At 47.4% G+C, this 27,865-nt stretch overlaps 1 protein-coding gene across 2 annotated transcripts; it reads right to left on the bottom strand.

Moving 5' to 3' along the window:
* Positions 1 to 262: 262 nt before the first annotated feature.
* Positions 263 to 27,474, bottom strand: ANKRD54 (ankyrin repeat domain 54). Of its 2 annotated transcripts, XR_013218609.1 has the most exons (9): positions 27,192 to 27,474; positions 26,938 to 26,985; positions 14,960 to 15,058; positions 6,949 to 7,020; positions 6,816 to 6,863; positions 6,599 to 6,723; positions 3,113 to 3,220; positions 1,194 to 2,219; positions 263 to 1,147 (listed from the first exon to the last, which is right to left on the bottom strand). XR_013218609.1 is itself a non-coding variant. In XM_077277970.1 (8 exons), the coding sequence occupies exons 1-8, from the start codon at positions 27,370 to 27,372 to the stop codon at positions 2,145 to 2,147; spliced, it is 756 nt and encodes a 251-aa protein (XP_077134085.1). In that variant the 5' UTR covers positions 27,373 to 27,474; the 3' UTR covers positions 263 to 2,144. The 2 variants fall into 2 exon arrangements, 1 of the variants encoding a protein (XP_077134085.1); XM_077277970.1 differs by having other exon boundaries at positions 263 to 2,219.
* Between the last annotated feature and the right edge of the window lie 391 nt (positions 27,475 to 27,865).

The following is a 27,865-nucleotide window of genomic DNA, read 5'->3' as shown; positions in this document are numbered from 1 at the left end:
TCTAGATGGTTAGGATGGCAGGAGGAAGAGGTGCTAGCAGTTCCTGGGCAGCATTCCTTCTCCACTTGGATCCATGGAGTCCTGCCGTTTTCCGACGGGCTCCCTGCACCTGCAGCCCCCCGGTCTCTGTGCATCTGCCAACTCTACAATGACATTATAGAACGTCACTGCTGGGTTATAAGTGGACCTTCCAGACGTGCTGACATTTTAAGTCATTGGGTGGTCCACAAACCTTTAGATATTGTAGAAAACAGGACAGATGTTTCTTTTTTCATTTTTAATAAAATAAACAACGACATTACAGTGTCATTTTTCACAGCACAACAGACTGGATTGTAGAATAAGACAAAAAAATGAATACGTTTTCACAGGAAGAAAAAGAACACACAGATATGATTGTTCCCAATGTTTAAACATTCATATAAACAGAACAGTGCACAACATATAACACGTCCTGCGGTCATCCATTATGCTCAGCAAGAGAAAAATTACCAGATTAGTTCAGTGTCTGGGGAAAAAAAAGCCCAAACGGAATTCTAGTCTGGGGGAGGTAGACCTGAAGTGGTCTTATCCAATATCTCAGTATGAATGTCCGCTACCTCTTGATGACAAAATAATACCTGTTATGTAGTAATCCAAGAGACATCAAGCTTTGAAGCCAGGAGCACGTTAGCCTGAAGTATGCTGGGGTAGTGCTGAAGCACTATTAGTACCCTGACAGCCCCCGCATGTGGCTATGCCCACCATGCGTAAAGTGAGCGCTTCATGTGAGGATGGTACCCAGGGTGGAGTAGAGGAGACTCTCCTGCAGGCCCTGGGATCCATATTCATGTTAAAAAAAAGAACTGAAATAAAAAATATGGATATACTTACCTTCTGATGGACCCTGGCTCTCAGCGGTGCACACGGCAGCTTCCGTTCCCAGGGATGCATTGCGCGAATCACCTGAGATGACGTCGCGGTCACGCAACATCACAAAGGTCCTTCGCGCAAACCATCCCTGGGAACGGAACGTACCGGGAGCGCCGCTGAGGAGATCGGGGACCATCGGAAGGTGAGAACCATATTTTTTAGTTTTTTTTAATTATATTCTATCTTTTACTATTGATGCTGCATAGGCAGCATCAATAGTAAAAAGTTGGTCACACTTGTCAAGCACTATGCTTGACAAGTGTGACCAACCTGTCAATCACTTTTCCAAGCGATGCTTCAAATCGCTTAGAAAACGCTAGCATTCTGCAACCTAAAAACGCTTGTGTTTTGCGGGGAAACGCATGCGAATTCCGCATGCGTTTTACCTGCCGCAGGGAGTTGCGGAAATGCTGCAGACATTTCCGCAGCATTTCTGCAACGTGGGCACATAGCCTAAATAGGTGATAATTTATTTTCACCAGACAACCCCTTTAATGTCAGCTGCCTGGCTACGGGGCCTATATCCATAGTGCAGCCTCCAAATGACAGGAAATAATTTACAGTTCTAATGGATAGGGGAAAATAAGACAAGATTCCTAAAAATACAGCTGAAATGTGCAGAAATCCAGAGACATTTCCAGAGACAGACCATCACATAGCACAATAGTAAAAATAAAAAAATGGAATTCCACAGAAATTCTGAAAATATTTAGCACTGCAAGCCAGGCAAAAAGAGGCTTAAAAAAAAACAAAACAAAAAAAAAGAAGATTGTCAGAATAGCATAGGAGCTATGCTTGTCACCTTCAAAGGCAAATTGGGACCATTAAAAGTACCATGAAAGAAAGACCTCCAGGTTGGAGTTTTACAATGGATAATCCACTCTAGACCGGGGTCACGCTTGCGAGTGCAATGCGAGAAACTCCCGCGAGTCTCTCGCCTCAATACCTGACACTGCCGCTGAGACTCGGGACCGGAGTGTGCGGCTCCATGTATTTCTATGCAGCTGAACGCTCCGGTCCGAGTGCCGATGGCAGTGCCGGGTATTGATACGAGTTTCTCGCATTGCACTCACAAGTGTGACCCCGGCCCTAGAGCAGTTATTGTTACACAGGGTGGTCGTCAGATTTCAGGACGATACAATTCTTGTGGCAGACTGGTTACATCAGAGCAAGAATAACACAGAACAGCTCCTGATGCAGTTACTTGGGCAGGGAGAACTCTGCACTCCCGGCTACCTGTTCTCCATGTTCTGCATCTGAATACTCAGTGATGTGAAGCTAGCCAGCAACTCCGTCACCTCATCCACCTGGCAAAGAAAGAAAATTCATTTATTGTATACCACATTAGTGACCAGCCTAATACTGAATACAATAACATTATTTTAAAGGGCATCTGTCAGCAAGTTTTTGCTAAATGATCTCAGGACAGCATGCGGTAGGGTCCAAGACACCAATTTCATCAATGTGTCACTTACTAGGCTGTGTGTTTCATGGGTGTTTTATCAGCAGGAGATCATCACTGCTGAAACTACACTTTCTGCGAGTTCTGGTCCAACTCTGCTCCCAGCGCTGATTGGCAATTTACAAATAGCTACTAAAATTAGGGGTGTGAGCAGGGATTAGCTATCTGAGCTCTGCTACATCTAAAAACTCTTGATAATTTACTGGGTGTAGCAGGTTTGATACAAAGTGACACATCGCTGGAATCAGGGTCTCGGTCTCTACATTATGCTGCTCTCAGTAAGGTAGCAAACCCCTAGTGACACATTCCCTTCAATACTGCGGGATATAACCATGGCATTTTCACCACACAGTGTGACTGGCATTTTTCTAAATCCCACTCACTGCCATGTAATAGCTGCTTGCACTGGCACATTTCTGTCAAAGCCAACTGCACACCATGCTCAGGGGCTGAGCCCGTCTGTTTGGCTGTGGTGGTGAAATCACATCTACGACAATGTAGACAACATGAGCCGCTGAGCCCACTGATTGACTGCAATGGTCATGTGTGTCATAATCAAGATGTCAACGCTGCAGCCTAACAACAAAGAAGGCAGTAGTGGCCGAAACGAAGAGCTGGATCTGGGTAAGGTGAGTAAAACCTGATTAACAATAATACAAAGTGCAAGCTCAGAGGATGAAAAAAAAAACAACAACTAGAAAATCCCTTTAAAGGCAAATATAAAGTGCAAGTGATAACCTGCTCCTTGGTGCTCGTTCTCTGCAGTCTGGAACAGATGTGGTCTAGCTGTTCTGTCTGCTCCTGCTGACCCAGCCTTTCCAGGTATTCTCGCAACATCTGAATAATCTACAGATAGAATAAAACAAACAAAAAAAGTGTCAATTCAGTACAAATAAATTAATCAAATGTGATCCTGCTGGTGAATTTCATATGACAGGCCTCCTATCTAACCACAGTTAGCACCGGCTGTGCACGGAGAAGGTCAGTGTCTGAGCCGACTCAAGAAACTTGTATCTGACCTGTCACAAATGAAAGGTTCTGCAGCAGAAAGTGAGGACGTGGGCCCCATATTGGATCCCAAATTGCAACTCTTGCTTTCTGCAGGTTTATATTAGGAGTCTGCACGAGATGTTGCTGGCTGATAACGTTCCTCCTCATTCATTGCTAAGTGCATTGCACCTTTTCCCTTTTGTTGTCAGGACAATTGACAAAACAAAAAAAAACAACTTTTGAAAATATCTGATAAATGATACCCCCATATCCAAGCTTATTGTACTGGAATAATGCAATAAAAGTGTGTGGAACCTGTGAAAAAGTCTGATCCAAGCTGAGACTGCACAACATGAATACCCCCATACTAATGTCTCCATGCGCAGATTCACCAGATCAAAATCTTTGCAATCCAGAAGCCAGATAACAGCCATCATCAGACTGCGGACCATACAGGAACCGGAGTACTGATGATGTACGGCTCTCTGGTGTGGATAGGTTGGTGACTGAGTAGGGTTACAAGCCGTAAGAGTAGATCAATGAAAACTCGGCATTCAGGAGGATAAAGTGAAATAAAACAACAAATAAGGTTTCTGGTTCTGATCATGTAAAGATACGTCTCTCTGAGCTCCCGATATCCCAGCAGACCAGAGCGAAACAACCTCCTCAGACACCGGAAGGATATCTGCTGCGCAGAGGATCAAAGGCAAAAAGAACTTCGGCTGTGGTTCCAGCAGCACGAGGGCAACATGGCGCCAGCACACACCCAATACTGCTTAACTTCTGGGGGCCAGTTCTAGCTTGCATTGAGAACATATGGAAATTTAAGTCCCAACCCCCCTTACTATATTATTCCACTATTGGCCAAGAGAACAGGCCAAAGAAAAGAAGCACCCACCCTCAGTTCCCCCTGGTACATATGATAATCCTGCTGGCCATAAGAATGCTGTTGGGATGGTGGCGGAGACCTTAGATCCCAAAATTTCATTTCACAATTGAAAAACCTACTATACATAGAGAGATTAGAGGCAGAAAAAAAAAGAATAAATTTCTAAATACTTTGGCAAGTTGAAACAATTTACATGTGCTTCTCACAATATTAGAATATCATCAAAAAGTTAATTTATTTTGTTTCTTCAATAGAAAAAAGTGAAACTCATATTATATAGAGTCATTACAAACAGTGATCTATTACAAGTGTTTATTTCTGTTAATGTTGATGATTATGGCTTACAGTCAATGAAAACCCAAAAGTCATTATCTCAGTAAATTAGAATAATTAACAAAAAACACCTGCAAAGGCTTCGTAAGCATTTACAAAGGTCCCTTAGTCTGTTTCAGTAGGCTCCACAATCATGGGGAAGACTGCTGACTTGACAGATGTGCAGAAGGCAGTCATTGGCACACTACATAAGGAGGGTAAGCCACAAAAGGTCATTGCTAAAGAAGCTGGCTGTTCAGAGTGCTGTATGCAAGCATATTAATGGAAAGTTGAGTGGAAGGAAAAAGTGTAGTAGAAAAAGGTGCACAAGCAACCGGGATAACCGCAGCCTTGAAAGGATTGTTAAGAAAAGGCCATTCAAAAATTTTGGGGAGACTCACAAGGAGTGGACTGCTGCTGGAGTCATTGCTTCAAGAGCCACCACACACAGACGTATCCAGGACATGGGCTACAAGTGTCGCATTCCTTGTGTCAAGCCACTCATGACCAATAGACAACGCCAGAAGCGTCTTACCTGGGCCAAGGAGAAAAAGAACTGGAGTGTTACTCAGTGGTCCAAGGTGTAGTTTTGAGATGGACGTACATTTTGCTTTTCAGTTGGAAATCAAGGTCCCAGAGTCTGGAGGAAGAGTGGAGAGGCCACAATCCAAGCTGCTTGAGGTCTAGTGTGAAGTTTCCACAATAAGTGATGGTTTGCAGAGCCATGTCATCTGCTGGTGTAGGTCCACTGTGTTGTATCAAGACCTAAGTCAGCACAGCAGTCTACCAGGAAATTTTATCATACTTGGCACCTGTCCACACTGCCAAAAGTACCAATACCTGGTTTGCAAACAACAGTATCACTGTGCTTGATTGGCCAGCAAACTCGCCTGACCTTATCCCCATAGAGAATCTATGGAGTATTGTCAAGAGGAAGATGAGAGACACCAGACCCAAAAATGCAGATGAGCTGAAGGCTGCTATCAAAGCAACCTGGGCTTCCATAACACCTCAGCCACGCCGCATTGATGCAGTAATTGATGCAAAAGGAGCCCGACCAAGTATTGACTGCAGTTACTGAACATACATTTCAGTAGGCCAACATTTCAGATTTTAAAATTATTTTTCAAGCTGGTGTTATAAAGCATTCTAATTTACTGAGATAATGACTTTTGGGTTTTCATTGGCTGTAAGCCATAATCATCAACATTAACGGAAATAAACACTTGAAATAGATCACTGTTTGTAATGACTCTACATAATATAGGAGTTTCACTTTTTGTATTGAAGAACTGAAATAAATTAACTTTTTGATGATATTCTAATTTTGTGAGAAACACCGGTATATACATATATTTGCTATTGCTGTGTTCAAAATATCAGTTCTATCAAAATATAAATTAATCTCATAGGTAAATCACGTAACAAGAAAAAAAATAATGCTAGAATTACGTTTTTTGGGGGGGCCCTAACACTGCAATAAAAGGCAATCAAAACATTGTATCTACCCCCAAAAGGTATGAATAAAAATGTCAGCTCAGGGCACATAAAATAAGCCCTCACCCAGCCCCAGATCCTGAAAAATAAATATGTTACGAGTCTCGGAAAATGGCAACAAAAACAAAAAATGTTTTCAACAAATGTCTAAATTTCTTTTCACCACCTAAATAGAAACACAGAAACAACTATACATGCTTGGTATCTGCATACTCGTACTGACTAGAAGAATCATATTCGCCAGGTCAGCTTTACCATATAATAAACAAGGTAAATAAAAAAAAAACAATAGTAAAATTGCACTCTTTTGCAATTTCAACGTTCTTGGGAATTTTTTTCCCTGTTTTTCAGTGCATTACATTATAAAATGAATGGCTTAATTACAAAGTACAATGCGTCCCGCAAAAATCAAGGCCTCATACAGCTATATGGCCAGAAAAATAGGACCTGGCAGCAATAGATGCCATTTTTTGTGTCCCAAGTGATCTCTGAATCAGTCTATATGTAAAAGAAAGTTATAGTTCCCAGGTTCTTACCTGTTTCACCTCAAGCCGCAGCGATTCCAAAGTCTGGGACTTTCCATCTTGCAATATGTTTAGCTTAGACTTCGCTAAATGAAGAGGGGTCCGGCCTGCACGGTCTAAAGCATCTACTCTGGCTCCTTAAGAGAGAAAAAAAAAAACATTTACAAAATTAAATAATAAATATAATGTATATGATTTTTTTTTTCCAAAGAATGAATAAGATTCTTACCACCCCGTAAAAGGGTTGTAATTACTGGAACATGACTCGTGCAGGCAGCTGGAAAAAAATAAAATGTACAGCTCATACAATGTAATGTTAACCAATTTAGGAAAAATGGAGAAAACTCTAATAAAACACCTACCCAAGTGTAATGGGGTGTTCCCCAACCCATCTCTCTGATTTGGATCAGCACCGTGGTCCAAGAGCAAATGCACTGAAATAATATGAGAAGAGGAAATATTAGTATAATACTGAAACTAAAAGGAAAGAAGACGGGATGCAACCTTGTGAAGTAGTCAAATAAACCTTCATCGGACTATAGGGAGTCATCATCTGCCCACCTTAGGAGTGATGCTTATACGCACAGTATATCTCACCCCTTACAGATCACTCTTGTGGCATTGTTGGTACAATCATATGTACAGGGACATAAGCAGGAGCTTTCAATGTATGCAGCATTATTAAGGTCCAAGCTTGGATGTATGCTTAGATACATTTTATTATCTTTGAATAAGATATTTCAAGTTACATTCAAGTTTGGATCTTAATAATGAGAGTCAGGAAGTGCTAAACTCCTTTTGTTCCTAAGGGTCCATAGACACTGGATTGGTTATGGCTAATGTGAAAGTTGACTACAGATTTTTTTCCAGATGAAACATATGCATCGGTAAGGGTTGTGATGCAGTGACCCATGCTGCAGCTAGGGGAATCTGTATGTGCGCCTCAGGATACGCATGGAGGCGTATCTGTAATGGTGATAATGAAACAGTGTCCGGCATGATTGTAAATGGCTGGTGTCGCAGAGGGAGTCTGCGCTGTGAGGCTGTAGTATTGTTGTTCTGGGACCTGTAGTCCCACAAGTATTTGTATAGTTTTAAAGGGAGGCTTGCAGGGTTAGTTGGAGAGCTGGGCGGGTCTGGCTAACCACACACCTCCCATCTATGGGAGTGGTTACAGGTACATAATGTGGCCATGGTGTGGTCACATGGGCTCTGTAGTGGAGAGTGTTTGGACCTGAATGGTCTGTCTTGTAGGTCCTGGAAGCCTATGTGTTGGGAGTGCTAACTTCCTGAATAGCACGTGGTGGGGTGTCATGATCTCTGCAGGCAGAGATCATAGCAAGCCTATAGAGGGACAAGCTCTCGGAAGATGGAACTATACTGACCATGAACTAAGCCTGCCGCGCAACTAGAAATAGCCAGGTAGCATTTCCTATTTATCGCTAGATGCCCAGCTCTGGCCTAAGACCTAAATAGCTAGCAGAGGGAAATATAAGACCTGGCTCACCTCTAGAGAAATATTCCAAAGAAGACAGTAGCCCCCCACATATAATGACGGTGAGTTCAGATGAAACAACAAACGCAGCAGGAAAATAGTCTTAGCAAATTTGAGGTCCGCTTACTAGATAGCAGAAGACAGATAGTATACTTTCATGGTCAGCAGAAAAACACTAACAAAACACCATCCAGAGATTACCTTAAACTCTGGCATTAACTCATAACGCCAGAGTAGCAATCCCTGATCAACGAGAGCTTTCCAGACACAGTAACAAAACTTCAGCTGTGAACTGGAACAAATAGGCAAAACAAAACATGGACAAAAGTCCAACTTATCTAGTAGTTGTCTAGAAGCAGGAACAAGCACTGAGAGGCATCAGATAACATTGTTGACCGGCAAGAAACCACCAGAGAAATGAGCTTAAATAGCGACACCCACTACTGATGGAACCAGGTGAAACAGGAAAGAGGATGACAAGTCCAATTCCACAAGCGGCCACCGGGGGAGCCCAGAATCCAAATTCACAACAGTACCCCCCCCTCAAGGAGGGGGCACCGAACCCTCACCAGATCCACCAGGGCGACCAGGATGAGCCCTATGGAAGGCACGAACAAGATCAGAAGCATGAACATCAGATGCATTGACCCAAGAATTATCCTCCTGGCCGTAACCCTTCCAGTTGACCAGATACTGGAGTCTCCGTCTGGAAACACGAGAGTCCAAAATTTTCTCCACAACGTACTCCAACTCACCCTCAACCAACACCGGAGCAGGAGGCTCAACTGAAGGTACAACAGGTACCTCATACCTGCGCAATAACGACCGATGAAAAACGTTATGAATGGAAAAGGACGCAGGGAGGTCCAAACGGAAAGAAACAGGATTAAGAATCTCCAATATTCTATAAGGGCCGATGAACCGAGGTTTAAACTTAGGAGAAGAGACCCTCATAGGGACAAAACGAGAAGACAACCACACTAAATCTCCAACACAAAGCCGAGAACCAACACGACGATGACGGTTGGCAAAACGCTGAGTCTTCTCCTGGGACAACTTCAAATTGTCCATAACCTGCCCCCAGATGTGATGCAATCTCTCCACCACCGCATCCACTCCAGGACAATCCGAGGATTCCACCTGACCGGAGGAAAATCGAGGGTGAAACCCCGAATTACAGAAAAACGGGGACACCAAGGTGGAAGAACTGGCCCGATTATTGAGGGCGAACTCTGCCAATGGCAAAAAAGCAACCCAATCATCCTGGTCAGCAGAGACAAAACACCTCAGATATGTCTCAAGGGTCTGATTAGTCCGCTCGGTCTGGCCATTAGTCTGAGGGTGAAAAGCAGATGAAAAAGACAAATCTATGCCCATCCTAGCACAGAATGCCCGCCAAAATCTAGACACAAATTGGGTACCTCTGTCAGAAACAATATTCTCAGGAATACCGTGCAATCGGACAACATTCTGAAAAAACAGAGGAACCAACTCAGAAGAAGAAGGCAACTTGGGCAGAGGAACCAAATGGACCATCTTAGAGAAACGGTCACAGACCACCCAGATGACAGACATCTTCTGGGAAACAGGCAGATCTGAAATAAAATCCATCGAGATGTGTGTCCAAGGCCTCTTAGGAATAGGCAAGGGCAACAGCAGTCCGCTAGCCCGAGAACTACAAGACTTGGCCCGAGCACAAACGTCACATGACTGCACAAAGACTCGCACATCTCGTGACAGGGAAGGCCACCAGAAGGATCTTGCCACCAAATCCCTGGTACCAAAAATTCCGGGATGACCTGCCAATGCAGAAGAATGTACCTCAGAGATGACTCTGCTGGTCCAATCATCCGGAACAAACAGTCTATCAGGCGGACAACGATCCGGTCTATCCGCCTGAAACTCTTGCAAGGACCGCCGCAGATCAGGAGAAACGGCCGACAAAATTACTCCCTCCCTAAGGATACCTGTGGGTTCAGAATTACCAGGAGAGTCCGGGTCAAAACTCCTAGAAAGGGCATCTGCCTTAACATTCTTAGAACCCGGTAGGTATGACACCACAAAATTAAAGCGAGAAAAAAATAAAGACCAGCGCGCCTGTCTAGGATTCAGGCGTCTGGCAGTCTCAAGATAAATCAAATTTTTGTGGTCAGTCAATACCACCACCTGATGCCTAGCCCCCTCGAGCCAATGGCGCCACTCCTCAAACGCCCACTTCATGGCCAAAAGCTCCCGATTCCCAACATCATAATTCCGCTCTGCGGGCGAAAATTTGCGAGAAAAGAAGGCACAAGGCCTAATGACGGAGCAGTCGGAACCTTTCTGCGACAACACTGCCCCAGCTCCGATCTCCGAAGCGTCAACCTCAACCTGAAAAGGCAGATTCACATCAGGCTGACGCAACACAGGGGCAGAGGCAAAACGGCGCTTAAGCTCCTGAAAGGCCTCTACCGCATGAGGGGACCAATTAGCAACATCAGCGCCTTGTCTGGTCAAATCAGTCAGTGGTTTAACGACATCCGAAAAACCAGCAATAAATCGGCGGTAAAAGTTGGCAAAGCCCAAAAATCTCTGAAGACCCTTAAGAGAGGAGGGCTGAGTCCAGTCACAAATAGCTTGCACCTTGACGGGATCCATCTCAATGGAAGAGGGAGAAAAAATATACCCCAAAAAGGAAATTTTCTGGACCCCAAAAACGCACTTAGACCCCTTCACACATAAAGAATTAGACCGCAGAACCTGAAAAACTCTCCTGACCTGCTGGACATGAGAGTCCCAGTCATCAGAAAAAATCAGAATATCATCCAGATATATTATCATAAATTTATCCAGAAAATCGCGGAAAATATCATGCATAAAAGACTGGAAAACTGAAGGGGCATTAGAAAGACCAAAAGGCATGACCAAATACTCAAAGTGGCCCTCGGGCGTATTAAATGCGGTCTTCCACTCATCCCCCTGCCTGATCCGCACCAAATTATACGCCCCACGAAGATCAATTTTAGAGAACCACTTAGCACCCTCTATACGAGCAAACAAATCAGTAAGCAATGGCAATGGGTATTGATACTTAACAGTGATCTTATTCAGAAGCCGATAATCAATACATGGTCTCAAAGAGCCGTCTTTTTTTGAGACAAAGAAAAACCCAGCTCCCAAGGGAGAAGAAGATGGACGAATATGTCCCTTTTCCAAAGACTCCTTTATATATTCCCGCATAGCAGCATGTTCCGGCACAGACAAATTAAACAAACGACCCTTTGGATATTTACAACCCGGTATCAAATCTATGGCACAATCGCACTCACGGTGCGGAGGTAACGACCCAAGCTTGGGTTCGTCAAAGACGTCTTGATAATCAGAGAGGAACTCAGGGACTTCAGAGGGAATGGACGACGAAATAGAAACCAAAGGTACGTCCCCATGAATACCCTTACATCCCCAGCTCAACACAGACATTGCTCTCCAGTCCAAGACTGGGTTGTGAGACTGCAACCATGGCAATCCCAGTACCAAATCGTCATGTAAATTATACAGCACCAGGAAACGAACAATCTCCTGGTGATCCGGATTGATACGCATGGTTACTTGTGTCCAGTATTGTGGTTTATTATTAGCCAATGGGGTGGAGTCAATCCCCTTCAGAGGAATAAGAGTCTCCAAAGGCTCTAAATCAAAACCACAACGATTGGCAAAGGACCAATCCATAAGACTCAGAGCGGCGCCAGAGTCAACATAGGCGTCCGTGGCAATGGATGACAAAGAGCAAATCAGGGTTACAGACAAAATAAACTTAGACTGAATGGTGCCAATGGAAACAGACTTATCAAGCTTCTTTGTACGCCTAGAGCATGCTGATATAACATGAGTAGAATCCCCACAATAGAAACACAATCCATTCTTCCGTCTAAAATTCTGTCGCTCGCTCCTGGACAGAATTCTATCACACTGCATACTTTCTGGCGTCTTTTCCATAGACACCGCCAGATGGTGCACCGGTTTGCGCTCCCGCAGACGCCTATCAATCTGAATAGCCATTGTCATGGACTCATTCAGACCTGCAGGCAAAGGGAACCCCACCATAACATCCTTAACGGCATCAGAGAGACCTTCTCTGAAAGTTGCCGCCAAGGCGCACTCATTCCACTGAGTAAGCACAGACCATTTACGGAATTTTTGGCAGAAAACTTCAGCTTCGTCTTGCCCCTGAGATAGTGCCATCAAAGTTTTTTCTGCCTGAAGTTCCAAATGAGGTTCCTCATAAAGCAAGCCCAAGGCCAGAAAAAACGCATCCACATCGCGTAACGCAGGATCCCCTGCTGGCAATGAGAAGGCCCAATCTTGAGGGTCACCCCTGAGCAAGGAAATCACAATCCTAACCTGCTGAGCAGGGTCTCCAGCTGAACGAGACTTCAGGGACAAATAAAGCTTACAATTATTTCGGAAATTCTGGAAGCTAGCTCTATTCCCTGTGAAGAACTCCGGCAAAGGAATTCTCGGTTCAGATACCGGAGCATGTACCACAAAATCTTGTAAATTTTGTACTTTAGTGATGAGATTATTCAAACCCGCAGTTACACTCTGGAGATCCATTATTGTCAGGTGCACACAGAGATTAGGAGGAGAGAGAGAAAAAAGACTGCAGCAAGGCAGACTGGAGGAAAAAAAAAAAAAAAAATTCCAGCAGACTTCTTATAACTCTCCTTTCTCAACCTGGGTCTTTAACACTTTAGTGGCCGGTCAAACTGTCATGATCTCTGCAGGCAGAGATCATAGCAAGCCTATAGAGGGACAAGCTCTCGGAAGATGGAACTATACTGACCATGAACTAAGCCTGCCGCGCAACTAGAAATAGCCAGGTAGCATTTCCTATTTATCGCTAGATGCCCAGCTCTGGCCTAAGACCTAAATAGCTAGCAGAGGGAAATATAAGACCTGGCTCACCTCTAGAGAAATATTCCAAAGAAGACAGTAGCCCCCCACATATAATGACGGTGAGTTCAGATGAAACAACAAACGCAGCAGGAAAATAGTCTTAGCAAATTTGAGGTCCGCTTACTAGATAGCAGAAGACAGATAGTATACTTTCATGGTCAGCAGAAAAACACTAACAAAACACCATCCAGAGATTACCTTAAACTCTGGCATTAACTCATAACGCCAGAGTAGCAATCCCTGATCAACGAGAGCTTTCCAGACACAGTAACAAAACTTCAGCTGTGAACTGGAACAAATAGGCAAAACAAAACATGGACAAAAGTCCAACTTATCTAGTAGTTGTCTAGAAGCAGGAACAAGCACTGAGAGGCATCAGATAACATTGTTGACCGGCAAGAAACCACCAGAGAAATGAGCTTAAATAGCGACACCCACTACTGATGGAACCAGGTGAAACAGGAAAGAGGATGACAAGTCCAATTCCACAAGCGGCCACCGGGGGAGCCCAGAATCCAAATTCACAACAGTGGGGCTTTGGGACCTGCTGGCCTGTGTGATGAAAGGTCCCAAGTGGGGACGGACGTCCTGAAGAGCGCATAGAGAGGCCATGAATCAGCAGAGCCGGTGACAGCTACTGTGTTGGGGAAGCTACCGTCCTTCAGCGGGTCTGTAAGGCTGCTTCCCTGGGAATAAGGACTGATGAGGAGTCAGCGGGTGGAGAAGGGGCTCCCGTAAGGTACCTCCTCAGACTCTTGGTGCTTATTGTGTTCAATAAACTAATGAACTGTGTGGCATGCGGTCACCCATGGCAACTGGACGACGTAAGGTCCAGCATGTTTAGTGTCTGAGATGAAGCTGTATATGAAGTGATGTAAGGAACTGTTCGTGGTTGCGGTTTATGATACCTGAATAAACCGGATAGACTGTTTTGTGTTAAAACCCGTGCCCGTGTGCATTTATCCCGTTGCCAAGCAAGTATTCCCCAACCCACTAGTGAGCGCTATCTCACAGGGTGTATATCAGGGCTGTGGAGTCGGTATAAAATGCACCAACTCCTAAAATATATAATAAATTGGGTTCAGTAGTTCAGTGCAAGATGTGCTGTAAATGTTTTCATAAGAATTTGGGAAAGTTATGAAATGTCCTATAAATGTCTGTTCTGTTCCTGATCTAAGGATCCCAAGAAGAATCTGTGCTGCACTTTATGTACATGCTCAGTAGTGACCAGTGCTGTGAGGTTGGAGGTGAGATGAATCTGTGCTGCATTTTATGCACATGCTCAGTAGTGACCAGTGCTGTGGAGTCGTAGTGGAGATGAATCTGTGCTGCACTTTATGTACATGCTCAGTAGTGACCAGTGCTGTGGAGTCCGAGGTTTGAATTACTGAATCCATAGCCCTGGCGTATGCACCATGACCCGCATCGGTACGTGCGTATATACTATGACCCGCATCGGTACGGGCGTATGTACCATGACCCGCATCGGTACGGGCGTATAACCTTGTATGGAGCCATGCCAAGGCCAATAGACGGACTCTGCCCGGGTATATGGACATCGCATATATCACCGCTGTTCCCAGCTCAGTGACTGCAGACTTCTCATTTTAGACCGGACAACCCCTTTAACGTGTGCACATACCCTTACAGCCAAATTAAACACCGTAGAAATGAAAAAATGGACGCAATACAATGTTTTACATCTTCTGGTTCCTTTACGGTGAGGCAGTAAGCTGTGCATTTCCTCCACAACCATGTTATCTTTATAATTTATATCTACCCAAGACACAAGGCGTTTGGAGCAAGCAAACAAAAAGTGTTTAGTGGAGGACATTTTTTTCATCTGTGTGCCTTGCTGTGAGCATCTTCCTCTTAGATTCTATACCGGTATTTATACTTCCATACACAAAGCTATACGCTACACATTCTGACACATCCCATACCAATTTTATCATTCCCATTGCAAGATGCAAAGTGCAATGCTGTCCGCCCCTTGTCATCGGCTGCACAAGGATCTGCTCCTTCATCTAGTAGGCGTTGTACTGGAGGAAAAAAAGAAGAAAAAAAGAAAAAAAAAAAGACATCCTTTATGTATCTATTAAAATTTGTAAAAACAACCTGAGCCATTATTAAAAAAAATATATACACTTAAAGGGGTTGTGCCACCACACACGTTGCTGTTAAAAGCTCCTAAGCAGGTATAAATGTTGACAGAAAATGTTTAGAGCGAATAATTCCAATAAATAACATTTTACTACATTACAGCCTGACAGAAAACCTTTTTATCTCCCTAAAAATTGTGTTTGTGCTCATTATTTGCCCTCCCAAAAACTCTAATTGTAGTGACAGACAGTGGCAAGGTTAGGAACTAGATCACTTCTGTAGGTTTGTTCATAACCCGAATTTGTATATAAAGTTGGAATATGGCTGGCATAAAAACCTCAATAACCAGCTGATCGCTAATCAACCCAAAAGACTCATCAATATCAAAGCTTAATATTTTTGGAAGTTGGAGTGGGGTTTTTTTAGATTTGGCTATCCTAGGAGGATATCAGTTTGTGCAGGTAACTATTACTGTGCAGAATTATTAGGCAACTTAACCCCTTAAGCCCCAAGGGTGGTTTGCACGTTAATGACCGGGCCAATTTTTACAATTCTGACCACTGTCCCTTTATGAGATTATAACTCTGGAACGCTTCAGCGGATCCCGGTGATTCTGACATTGTTTTCTCGAGACATATTGTACTTCATGATAGTGGTAAAATTTATTCGATAAGACTTGCGTTTATTTGTGAAAAAAATGGAAATTTGGCGAAAATTTCGCAATTTTCCAACTTTTAAATTTTATGCCCATAAATCAGAGAGATATGTGACACAAAATACTTAATAAGTAACATTTCCCACATGTCTGCTTTACATCAGCACAATTTTGGAACCCAAATTTTTTTTTCTTACGGAGTTATAAGGGTTAAAAGCTGACCCGCAATTTTTCATTTTTACACCATTTTTTTTTTTTTAGGGACCACATCTCATTTGAAGTCATTTTGAGGGGTCTATATGATAGAAAATACCCAAGTGTGACACCATTCTAAAAACTGCACCCCTCAAGGTGCTCAAAACCACATTCAAGAAGTTTATTAACCCTTCAGGTGTTGAATTTTTGAAATGTTTAAATAAAAATTAACATTTAACTTTTTTTCCACACAAAATTTAATTCAGCTCCAATTTGATTTATTTTACCAAGGGTAACAGGAGAAATTGGACCCCAAAAGTTGTTGTGCAATTTGTCCCGAGTACGCCGATACCCCATATGTGGGGGTAAACCACTGTTTGGGCGCATGGCAGAGCTCGGAAGGGAAGCAGCGCCATTTGACTTTTCAATGCAAAATTGACTGGAATTGAGATGGGACGCCATGTTGCGTTTGGAGAGCCACTGATGTGCCTAAACATTGAATCCCCCCAAAAGTGAATCCATTTTGGAAAGTAGACCCCCTAAGGAACTTATCTAGATGTGCTGTGAGAGCTTTGAACCCCCAAGTGCTTTACTACAGTTTATAACGCAGAGCCGTGAAAATAAAAATTATTTTTTTCCCACGAAAATTATTTTTTCGCCCCCAGTTTTGTATTTTCCCAAGGGTAACAGGAGAAATTGGACCCCAAAAGTTGTTGTCCAATTTGTCCTGAGTACGCCGATACCCCATATATGGGGGGAACCACCATTTGAGCGCATGGCAGAGCTCAGAAGGGAAGGAGCGCCATTTGGAATGCAGACTTAGATGGATTGGTCTGCAGGCGTCACGTTGCATTTGCAGAGCCCCTGATGTACCTAAACAGTAGAAACCCCCCACAAGTGACCCGATATTGGAAACTAGACACCCCAAGGAACTTATCTAGATGTGTTGTGAAAATGTTGAACCCCCAAGTGTTTCACTACAGTTTATAACGCAGAGCCGTGAAAATAAAAAATCATTTTTTTCCCACAAAAATGTTTTTTTAACCCCCCATTTTTTTTTTTCCCCAAGGGTAACAAGAGAAATTGGACCCCAAAAATTGTTGTCCAATTGTACGCTGATACACCATATGTTGGGGTAAACCCCTGTTTGGGCGCACGGGAGAGCTCGGAAGGGAAGGAGCACTGTTTTACTTTTTCAACGCAAAATTGGCTGGAATTGAGATCGGACGCTATGTCGCGTTTGGAGAGCCCCTGATATGCCTAAACAGTGGAAACCCCCAATTCTAACTGAAACCCTAACCCTAGCCGCAACCCTAACCCTACCCTTAACCCTAACCCTAGCCCCAACCCTAGCCCTAATGGGAAAATGGAAATAAATACATTTTTTAATTTTATTATTTTTTCCTAACTAAGGGGGTGATGAAGGGGGGTTTGATTTACTTTTATAGCGGGTTTTTTAGCGGATTTTTATGATTGGCAGACTAAAAGATGCTTTTTATTGCAAAAAATAGATTTTGCGTCTCCACATTTTGAGAGCTATAATTTTTCCAGATTTTGGTCCACAGAGTCATGTGAGGTCTTGTTTTTTGCGGGACGAGTTGACGTTTTTATTGGTAACATTTTCGGGCACGTGACATTTTTTGATCGCTTTTTATTCCGATTTTTGTGAGGCAGAATGACCAAAAACCAGCTATTCATGAATTTCTTTTTTGGGGGGGGGTCGTTTATACCATTCCACGTTTGGTAAAATTGATAAAGCAGTTTTAGGCTGTGTGCACACGTCGCTTTTTTTCGCAGTTTTTTCGCTATAAAAACGCTCACATTAAGCATCCTACTTAATAGAATGCAATCCGCATTTTTTGTGCACATGCTGCGTTGTTTTCCTGAGCGGAAATGCTTTCCAGAAAAAAACGCAGCATGTTCACTAAATTTGTGGAATCGCGGGGATTCCGCACATCTAGGAATGCACTGATTTGCTCACTTCCCGCATGGGGCTATGCCCACCATGCGGGAAGTAAGCAGATCATGTGCAGTTGGTACCCAGGGTGGAGGAGAGGAGACTTTCCTCCATGGACTGGGCACCATATAATTGGTAAAAAAAAAAAAAAAGAATTAAAATAAAAAAATAGTGATATACTCACCTTCTGATGGCCCCCGGAGTCTTCCCGCCCCTCAGCGGTGCACGCGGCCGCTTCCGTTCCCATGGATGCTTTGTGTGAAGGACCTGCGATGACGTTGCGGTCACGTGACGTCATCGCAGGTCCTGAACACAAAGCATCTATAGGAACGGAAGCCGCCGCGTGCACCGCTGAGGAGATCGGGGGCCATCAGAAGGTGAGTATAACCTTTTTTTATTTTTTAATTATTTTTAACATTATATCTTTTTACTATTGATGCTTCATAGGCAGTACCAATAGTAAAAAGTTGGTCACGCTTGTCAAACACTGTTTGACAAGTGTGACCAACCTGTCAGTCAGTCTTCCAAGCGATGCTACAGATCGCTTGGAAAACGCTAGCATTCTGCAAGCTAATTATGCTTGCAAAACGCTAGGAATATGCATGCCAATTCCGCATGCGATATACCCACGGCAGGAGTTGCAGAATTGCCTTTCTGCAGCAATTCTGCAACGTGTGCGCTTAGCCATATTGTTCGGGTCAGTACGATTACAGCGATACCTCATTTACATCATTTTTGTTATGTTTTGGCGCTTTTATACGATAAAAACTTTTATAGAAAAAATAATTATTTTTGCATCGCTTTACTCTGAGGACTATAACGTTTATTTTTCCGCTGATGATGCTGTACGGCAGCTCGTTTTTTGCGGGACAAGATGATGTTTTCAGCGGTACCATGGTTATTTATATCCGTCTTTTTGATCGCGTGCTATGTGTACTTTTATTTTTTTATATTATTATTTAGATAAAGAAATGTATTTATGGGAACAATTTTTTTTTTTTTTTTTTTTTACACATGTGAATATATATATATTTTTTTACTTTACATTGCCCCGGGGGCGGCATCATGTTCTAGGGTCAGATTGCTGATCTAACACTTTGCACAGCACTGTGTCAGATCAGCGATCTGACATGCAGGGCTGCAGGCGCTGGTAAGCCACCTCCCTGCAGGACCCGGATGCAGCCCCGCAGCCATTTTGGATCCGGGGCCTGCAGGGAGAAAAAGGTAGGAGACCCTTGGAGCAACGCGACCACATCGCGTTGCTCCGAGGGTCTCAGGGAAGCACGCAGGGAGCCCCCGCCCTGCGTGATTCTTCCCTAGACCGCCGGAACACTGCGATCAGTGCGATAGCTGACACCCGGCCGCGCTCCCCCCCCCCCCCATGAGCGCGGCCGATCGCATATGACGTACTATCCCGTCACTGGGAATTTAAGTCCCAGGTCACCACAACGGGATAGTACGTCATATGGGATTAAGGGGTTATGGGCAGCATGGCGGCTTAGTGGCTAGCACTGCAGCCTTGCAGCGCTGGAGTCCTGGTTTCAAATCCCACCAAGGACAACATCTGCAAGGAGTTTGTATGTTCTCCCCGTGTTTGCGTGGGTTTCTTCCGGACACTCCGGTTTAGTAGAACCCCGGTAGGAATTAATTGATTCGCATCAAAATGTAAGTTTAACTGGAAAAATTGCACTGAAAACAGTTTTGAATGGTAAGTCAGTCCGGCTAGCGGGTGAGGAAGAGGCACGAGAGCCACGCGGTATCCGCCGGTGTCCACCATTCTAGACTCACTCCACTTGCGGCGGATACCGCGTGGCTCTCGTGTCTCTTCCTCACCCGCTAGCCGGACTGACCTACCATTCAAAACTGTTTTCAGTGCAATTTTTCCAGTTAAACTTACATTTTGATGCGAATCAATTAATTCCTACCGGGGTTCTACTATATATACCATTCACGCTATATTTAGCACACTGATGAAGGTCCAGTGCAGACCGAAACTTTTGACTACTGTATGTATATTAAACACCCCCCTTTTTGCATCACATTGGAGTGTGCTAGTTGTAACTATTCCACGTATTAAGGTTTGGGAACCTATATCTATGCACCTCCTCTTTTAGGCTGTGCTGAACATTTTCTATATCATGTCTTCCAGAAACTGGCAGTAGGTCTGGGAGTTGAGCTTCAGTCCATCCTCAACCCGAAAAAGTCCCACAAGTTCATCTTTGATGATCCCAGCCCATACCAGTACCTCACCTCCACATTGCTGGCATCTGAGTCGGAGTGGAGCTCTCTGCCCTTTACTGATCCAGCCTCTGGCCCATCCATCTGGCCCATCAAGAGTCACTCATTTCATCAGTCCATAAAACCTTTGAAAAGTCAGTCTTAAAATATTTCTAGGCCCAGTCTTGACGTTTTATCTTATGTTTCTTGTTCAAAGGTGGTCGTTCTTCAGCCTTCCTTACCTTGGTCATGTCCCTGAGTATCGCACACCTTGTGCTTTTTGTTACTCCAGTAACGCTGCAGCTCTGAAATATGGCAAAACTGGTGGCAAATGGCATCTTGGCAGCTTCACGCTTGATTTTCCTCAATTCATGGACAGTTATTTTGCGCCTTTTTTGCCCAACATGCCTCTTGCGACCCTGTTGGCTATTTGCCATGAAACGCTTGATTGTTCGGAGATCACGCTTCAAAAGTTTGGCAAATTCAAGACTGCTGCATCCCTCTGCAAGACAGCTCACAATTTTGGACTTTTCAGAGCCCGTCAAATCTCTCTTCTGACCCATTTTGCCAAAGGAAAGGAAGTTGCCTAATAATTAAGCACACCTTATATAGGGTTTTGATGTCATTAGACAACATCCCTCCTCATTACAGAGATGCACATCACCTGATTTACTTAATTGGTAGTTGGCTCTCAAGCCTGAACAGCTTGGAGTAGGACAACATGTATAAAAAGTATCATGCGATCAAAATACAACTTGCCTAATAGTTCTGCACACAGTGTACAGGCAAGGACATACAGCCACGGCCTGGCCTCGGAGGTCAGAGTGCTGTAAGGACATGAACGCATGACGTGCGCCGTGACCTTATGTTGTGCAGTGATCTCTGAGGTCTGGAGATGGGCAGAAGTCCTGACCCATAGTAAAGAGGCCAGAGATGTGATGCTTGACAGCAGAAAGAGGACTGGACAGTGGGCATGGGAGGTGGCCTAGGGACAGCAAGCAATTAGGCAAGTAATATCTTTATTAATCCTTTCATAACTATAAGTTGTGCGTACATTGAATGTTCATAACTTGAGGAATGCCTACATAAGTACCAGAAAAATATATATACTTATATAAACCTATACAAGTTTGAACACATTTTTCAGGTACATGATATATATTTATTTACATATTGAAACTTGCCAACATTCCTGCAAGGTTAGAAAAGTTCCTGGGTAAAGGAAAAACCTCATTTGCCAAAATTGGCAAAATATCCTGGCAAAGGCCTTCTTAGGAGTGAATATCATGGTTGTGATTTTGTAGTAGAACGTACTGTAACATCCCAGTTGCAGAAACGTTTGCGACAAAATCTGCTGCTGGTTGCACATGAAAGAGTTTTGTTTTTTTTTGTTTGTTTTTTTTATCAAAAACCACAACACCAATTGAATAAAATGCCAGCAAAGTCAATGAGATTTTTGAACTCTCATGTATACTTTTTTTGTACATTGACCTGTGATGCAGATTTTAAAACATATGGTGCATCAGGACTGTATGTGACATTTCGGGTGCCGGTGTATGAGGCAGGCTAAGGAGCAGTGAGCAGTGTTAATCAGCCATCATGTGTGTAACTACAGTGAGCAGAGCTGGGCTCCAGTAAATCCTCAATGGCACTGTAAATCTCTGACAGCGGCATTAAATGCACATGGTTCATCAACAAGATCACGGTTTGCTGATGAGTTGCAGTCTGAAGCATGGCAGGGTTGTCTGATGGGTGTCACTCTGAAACATGGCAGGGCTCTCTGATGGGTGTCACTCTGGAGCATGGCGGGGCTCTCTCATGGGTGTCACTCTGGAGCATGGCCGGGCTCTCTCATGGGTGTCACTCTGGAGCATGGCCGGGCTCTCTCATGGGTGTCACTCTGGAGCATGGCCGGGCTCTCTCATGGGTGTCACTCTGGAGCATGGCCGGGCTCTCTCATGGGTGTCACTCTGGAGCATGGCCGGGCTCTCTCATGGGTGTCACTCTGGAGCATGGCCGGGCTCTCTCATGGGTGTCACTGTGAAGCATGGCCGGGCTCTCTCATGGGTGTCACTGTGAAGCATGGCCGGGCTCTCTCATGGGTGTCACTGTGAAGCATGGCCGGGCTCTCTCATGGGTGTCACTGCGAAGCATGGCCGGGCTCTCATGGGTGTCACTGTGAAGCATGGCGGGGCTCTCATGGGTGTCACTGTGAAGCATGGCGGGGCTCTCTGATGGGTGTCACTCTGGAGCATGGCGGGGCTTTCTGATGGGTGTCACTCTGGAGCATGGCGGGGCTCTCTCATGGGTGTCACTCTGGAGCATGGCCGGGCTCTCTCATGGGTGTCACTGTGAAGAATGGCCGGGCTCTCTCATGGGTGTCACTGTGAAGCATGGCCGGGCTCTCTCACGGGTGTCACTGTGAAGCATGGCGGGGCTCTCTGATGGGTGTCACTGTGAAGCATGGCCGGGCTCTCTCATGGGTGTCACTCTGGAGCATGGCGGGGCTCTCTGATGGGTGTCACTCTGGAGCATGGCGGGGCTCTCTGATGGGTGTCACTCTGGAGCATGGCGGGGCTCTCTCATGGGTGTCACTCTGGAGCATGGCGGGGCTCTCTCAGGGGTGTCACTCTGGAGCATTGCGGGGCTCTCTCATGGGTGTCACTCTGGAGCATGGCGGGGCTCTCTCATGGGTGTCACTCTGGAACATGGCGGGGCTCTCTCATGGGTGTCACTCTGGAGCATGGCGGGGCTCTCTCACGGGTGTCACTCTGGAGCATGGCGGGGCTCTCTCACGGGTGTCACTCTGGAGCATGGCGGGGCTCTCTCACGGGTGTCACTCTGGAGCATGGCGGGGCTCTCTCATGGGTGTCACTCTGGAGCATGGCGGGGCTCTCTCAGGGGTGTCACTCTGGAGCATGGCGGGGCTCTCTCAGGGGTGTCACTCTGGAGCATGGCGGGGCTCTCTCATGGGTGTCACTCTGGAGCATGGCGGGGCTCTCTCATGGGTGTCACTCTGGAGCATGGCGGGGCTCTCTCATGGGTGTCACTCTGGAGCATGGCGGGGCTTTCTCATGGGTGTCACTCTGGAGCATGGCGGGGCTCTCTGATGGGTGTCACTCTGGAGCGTGGCCGGGCTCTCTGATGGGTGTCACTCTGGAGCATGGCGGGGCTCTCTCATGGGTGTCACTCTGGAGGATGGCGGGGCTCTCTGATGGGTGTCACTCTGGAGCGTGGCCGGGCTCTCTGATGGGTGTCACTCTGGAGCATGGCGGGGCTTTCTCATGGGTGTCACTCTGGAGCATGGCGGGGCTCTCTGATGGGTGTCACTCTGGAGCGTGGCCGGGCTCTCTGATGGGTGTCACTCTGGAGCATGGCGGGGCTCTCTCATGGGTGTCACTGTGAAGCATGGCCGGGCTCTCTCATGGGTGTCACTCTGGAACATGGCCGGGCTCTCTCATGGGTGTCACTCTGGAACATGGCCGGGCTTTCTCATGGGTGTCACTCTGGAGCATGGCCGGGCTCTCTCATGGGTGTCACTCTGGAGCGTGGCGGGGTTCTCTGATGGGTGTCACTCTGGAGCATGGCCGGGCTATCTGATGGGTGTCACTCTGGAGCATGGCGGGGCTCTCTCATGGGTGTCACTCTGGAGCATGGCGGGGCTCTCTCATGGGTGTCACTCTGGAACATGGCCGGGCTTTCTCATGGGTGTCACTCTGGAGCGTAGCCGGGCTCGCTCATGGGTGTCACTCTGGAGCATGGCGGGGCTCTCTCATGGGTGTCACTCTGAAGCATGGCGGGGCTCTCTCAGGGGTGTCACTCTGGAGCATTGCGGGGCTCTCTCATGGGTGTCACTCTGGAGCATGGCGGGGCTCTCTCATGGGTGTCACTCTGGAACATGGCGGGGCTCTCTCATGGGTGTCACTCTGGAGCATGGCGGGGCTCTCTCACGGGTGTCACTCTGGAGCATGGCGGGGCTCTCTCACGGGTGTCACTCTGGAGCATGGCGGGGCTCTCTCACGGGTGTCACTCTGGAGCATGGCGGGGCTCTCTCATGGGTGTCACTCTGGAGCATGGCGGGGCTCTCTCAGGGGTGTCACTCTGGAGCATGGCGGGGCTCTCTCAGGGGTGTCACTCTGGAGCATGGCGGGGCTCTCTCATGGGTGTCACTCTGGAGCATGGCGGGGCTCTCTCATGGGTGTCACTCTGGAGCATGGCGGGGCTCTCTCATGGGTGTCACTCTGGAGCATGGCGGGGCTCTCTCATGGGTGTCACTCTGGAGCATGGCGGGGCTTTCTCATGGGTGTCACTCTGGAGCATGGCGGGGCTCTCTGATGGGTGTCACTCTGGAGCGTGGCCGGGCTCTCTGATGGGTGTCACTCTGGAGCATGGCGGGGCTCTCTCATGGGTGTCACTCTGGAGGATGGCGGGGCTCTCTGATGGGTGTCACTCTGGAGCGTGGCCGGGCTCTCTGATGGGTGTCACTCTGGAGCATGGCGGGGCTTTCTCATGGGTGTCACTCTGGAGCATGGCGGGGCTCTCTGATGGGTGTCACTCTGGAGCGTGGCCGGGCTCTCTGATGGGTGTCACTCTGGAGCATGGCGGGGCTCTCTCATGGGTGTCACTGTGAAGCATGGCCGGGCTCTCTCATGGGTGTCACTCTGGAACATGGCCGGGCTCTCTCATGGGTGTCACTCTGGAACATGGCCGGGCTTTCTCATGGGTGTCACTCTGGAGCATGGCCGGGCTCTCTCATGGGTGTCACTCTGGAGCGTGGCGGGGTTCTCTGATGGGTGTCACTCTGGAGCATGGCCGGGCTATCTGATGGGTGTCACTCTGGAGCATGGCGGGGCTCTCTCATGGGTGTCACTCTGGAGCATGGCGGGGCTCTCTCATGGGTGTCACTCTGGAACATGGCCGGGCTTTCTCATGGGTGTCACTCTGGAGCGTAGCCGGGCTCGCTCATGGGTGTCACTCTGGAGCATGGCGGGGCTCTCTCATGGGTGTCACTCTGGAACATGGCGGGGCTCTCTCATGGGTGTCACTCTGGAGCATAGCGGGGCTCTCTCATGGGTGTCACTCTGGAGCATGGCGGGGCTCTCTGATGGGTGTCACTCTGGAGCATGGCGGGGCTCTCTGATGGGTGTCACTCTGGAGCATGGCGGGGCTCTCTGATGGGTGTCACTCTGGAGCATGGCGGGGCTCTCTGATAGGTGTCACTCTGGAGCATGGCGGGGCTCTCTGATGGGTGTCACTCTGGAGCATGGCGGGGCTCTCTGATGGGTGTCACTCTGGAGCATGGCGGGGCTCTCTGATGGGTGTCACTCTGGAGCATGGCGGGGCTCTCTCATGGGTGTCACTCTGGAGCATGGCGGGGCTCTCTCATGGGTGTCACTCTGGAGCATGGCGGGGCTCTCTCATGGGTGTCACTCTGGAGCATGGCCGGGCTCTCTCATGGGTGTCACTCTGGAGCATGGCGGGGCTCTCTCATGGGTGTCACTCTGGAGCATGGCCGGGCTATCTGATGGGTGTCACTCTGGAGCATGGCCGGGCTCTCTCATGGGTGTCACTCTGGAGCATGGCGGGGCTCTCTCATGGGTGTCACTCTGGAGCATGGCGGGGCTCTCTGATGGGTGTCACTCTGGAGCATGGTGGGGCTCTCTGATGGGTGTCACTCTGGAGCATGGCGGGGCTCTCTCATGGGTGTCACTCTGGAGCATGGCCGGGCTCTCTGATGGGTGTCACTCTGGAGTATGGCGGGGCTCTCTGATGGGTGTCACTCTGGAGCATGGCCGGGCTCTCTCATGGGTATCTGATGGGTGTCACTCTGGAGCATGGCGGGGCTCTCTGGTGGGTGTCACTCTGGAGCGTGGCGGGGCTCTCTGATGGGTGTCACTCTGGAGCATGGCGGGGCTCTCTCATGGGTGTCACTCTGGAGCATGGCCGGGCTCTCATGGGTGTCACTCTGGAGCATGGCGGGGCTCTCTGATGGGTGTCACTCTGGAGCATGGCGGGGCTCTCTGATGGGTGTCACTCTGGAGCATGGCGGGGCTCTCTGATGGGTGTCACTCTGGAGCATGGCGGGGCTCTCTGATGGGTGTCACTCTGGAGCATGGCGGGGCTCTCTGATGGGTGTCACTCTGGAGCATGGCGGGGCTCTCTCATGGGTGTCACTCTGGAGCATGGCCGGGCTCTCTGATGGGTGTCACTCTGGAGCATGGCGGGGCTCTCTGATGGGTGTCACTCTGGAGCATGGCGGGGCTCTCTCATGGGTGTCACTCTGGAGCATGGCGGGGCTCTCTGATGGGTGTCACTGTGAAGCATGGCGGGGCTCTCTGATGGGTGTCACTCTGGAGCATGGCGGGGCTCTCTGATGGGTGTCACTCTGGAGCATGGCGGGGCTCTCTGATGGGTGTCACTCTGGAGCATGGCGGGGCTCTCTCATGGGTGTCACTCTGGAGCATGGCCGGGCTCTCTGATGGGTGTCACTGTGAAGCATGGCGGGGCTCTCTGATGGGTGTCACTCTGGAGCATGGCGGGGCTCTCTGATGGGTGTCACTCTGGAGTATGGCAGGGCTCTCTGATGGGTGTCTCATGGGTGTCACTGTGGAGCCCTGGTTGTGTTTAGTCATTCTACTCTGCAGCTCCACTGGTTCCTCACGGTGGTAAATAAGCCTGGAGCACAGGAAGGAGTCAGAGGAATAGAAGACCATAATACACAGAGACAGATGATGGAGGCAGCGGACGGTGTGCGGGAATGATGCAGGTAGACAGTATATAGATGATGACAGTACCTGTGTCCAGATCATTCCCATTGGCCGCCTCACGTAACTTGCGGAGAGCTGTGAGGAGAGAGGTATATACTGGGTTAACCATGTAGAACAGGTAATGCCATCTTCCCGCTGCGCCCTACAGTACAGAGGAGCTGTCAGCAAGGGGGGAAGCACCATACGGGCTCTGCTGACCGTACACCGGGCCCCGGATCTCCTGCCTGCAGCTCCTGACTGAGGGCGGCCTGCACAGTGCAGGGAGGGTGACAGCCGCTCACCATAGCTCTCCCTGGCCAGTGGGCACAGCCTGTACCGGTGCTGCCGGAGGGACCTGACGCGGCCTCCGGGACTCCTCCGGGGCTTCTCGGGCTCTTCCCACAGCGCCCTCAGCAGCTCGGGCACTCCCGCCGCCAGCTCTCCGCCGGGGAGAGACGCCTTCCCCTGCTCTTCAAGCTCCATTCGCTCCCGAGATCCAGTCAGTCCACCAGGCCGCAATCACCATGACAACCAGCGACCCCAGCCAATCAGCACCGAGGAAAGGCGACGTCCACCATTCTACGCACAGGAAAACCCTTCGTAGAAACAACTAATAGGAAAACGTGACGTCAGTGTCATTTACATACTGGGTGACAGCTGAGCCTCTGCTCTTACACCGCCCATCCGCTGGGGGGAGCCTTCCTTATGACCGAGCTGCTGTAGTCATGGACATTCCCGGATGGCCCTAATCCTTATAGACTTATTATTAAAGCGAGTTGTCTCAAGGGATCAAATTGGAAAATCCTTGTTAAAAAAAAACAAGAACTCTTATTAAAAATCCTCTCCTGTCTCGGGAAAGTAGGGATTTCATAATTGTATAGTTTACTGCTAGTTGCCTAGGTTACCGGCTACCTCTACAGTCTATCTGAAGAGGTCGGTTTCCTAGGAGCTGCACAACCAGGCAGACCGCTCCTGG

This window comes from Ranitomeya variabilis, chromosome 8, assembly GCF_051348905.1.
Source record: "Ranitomeya variabilis isolate aRanVar5 chromosome 8, aRanVar5.hap1, whole genome shotgun sequence".
Classification (NCBI taxonomy): domain Eukaryota; kingdom Metazoa; phylum Chordata; class Amphibia; order Anura; family Dendrobatidae; genus Ranitomeya; species Ranitomeya variabilis.
This window is presented reverse-complemented; position numbering and strand designations above follow the sequence as displayed.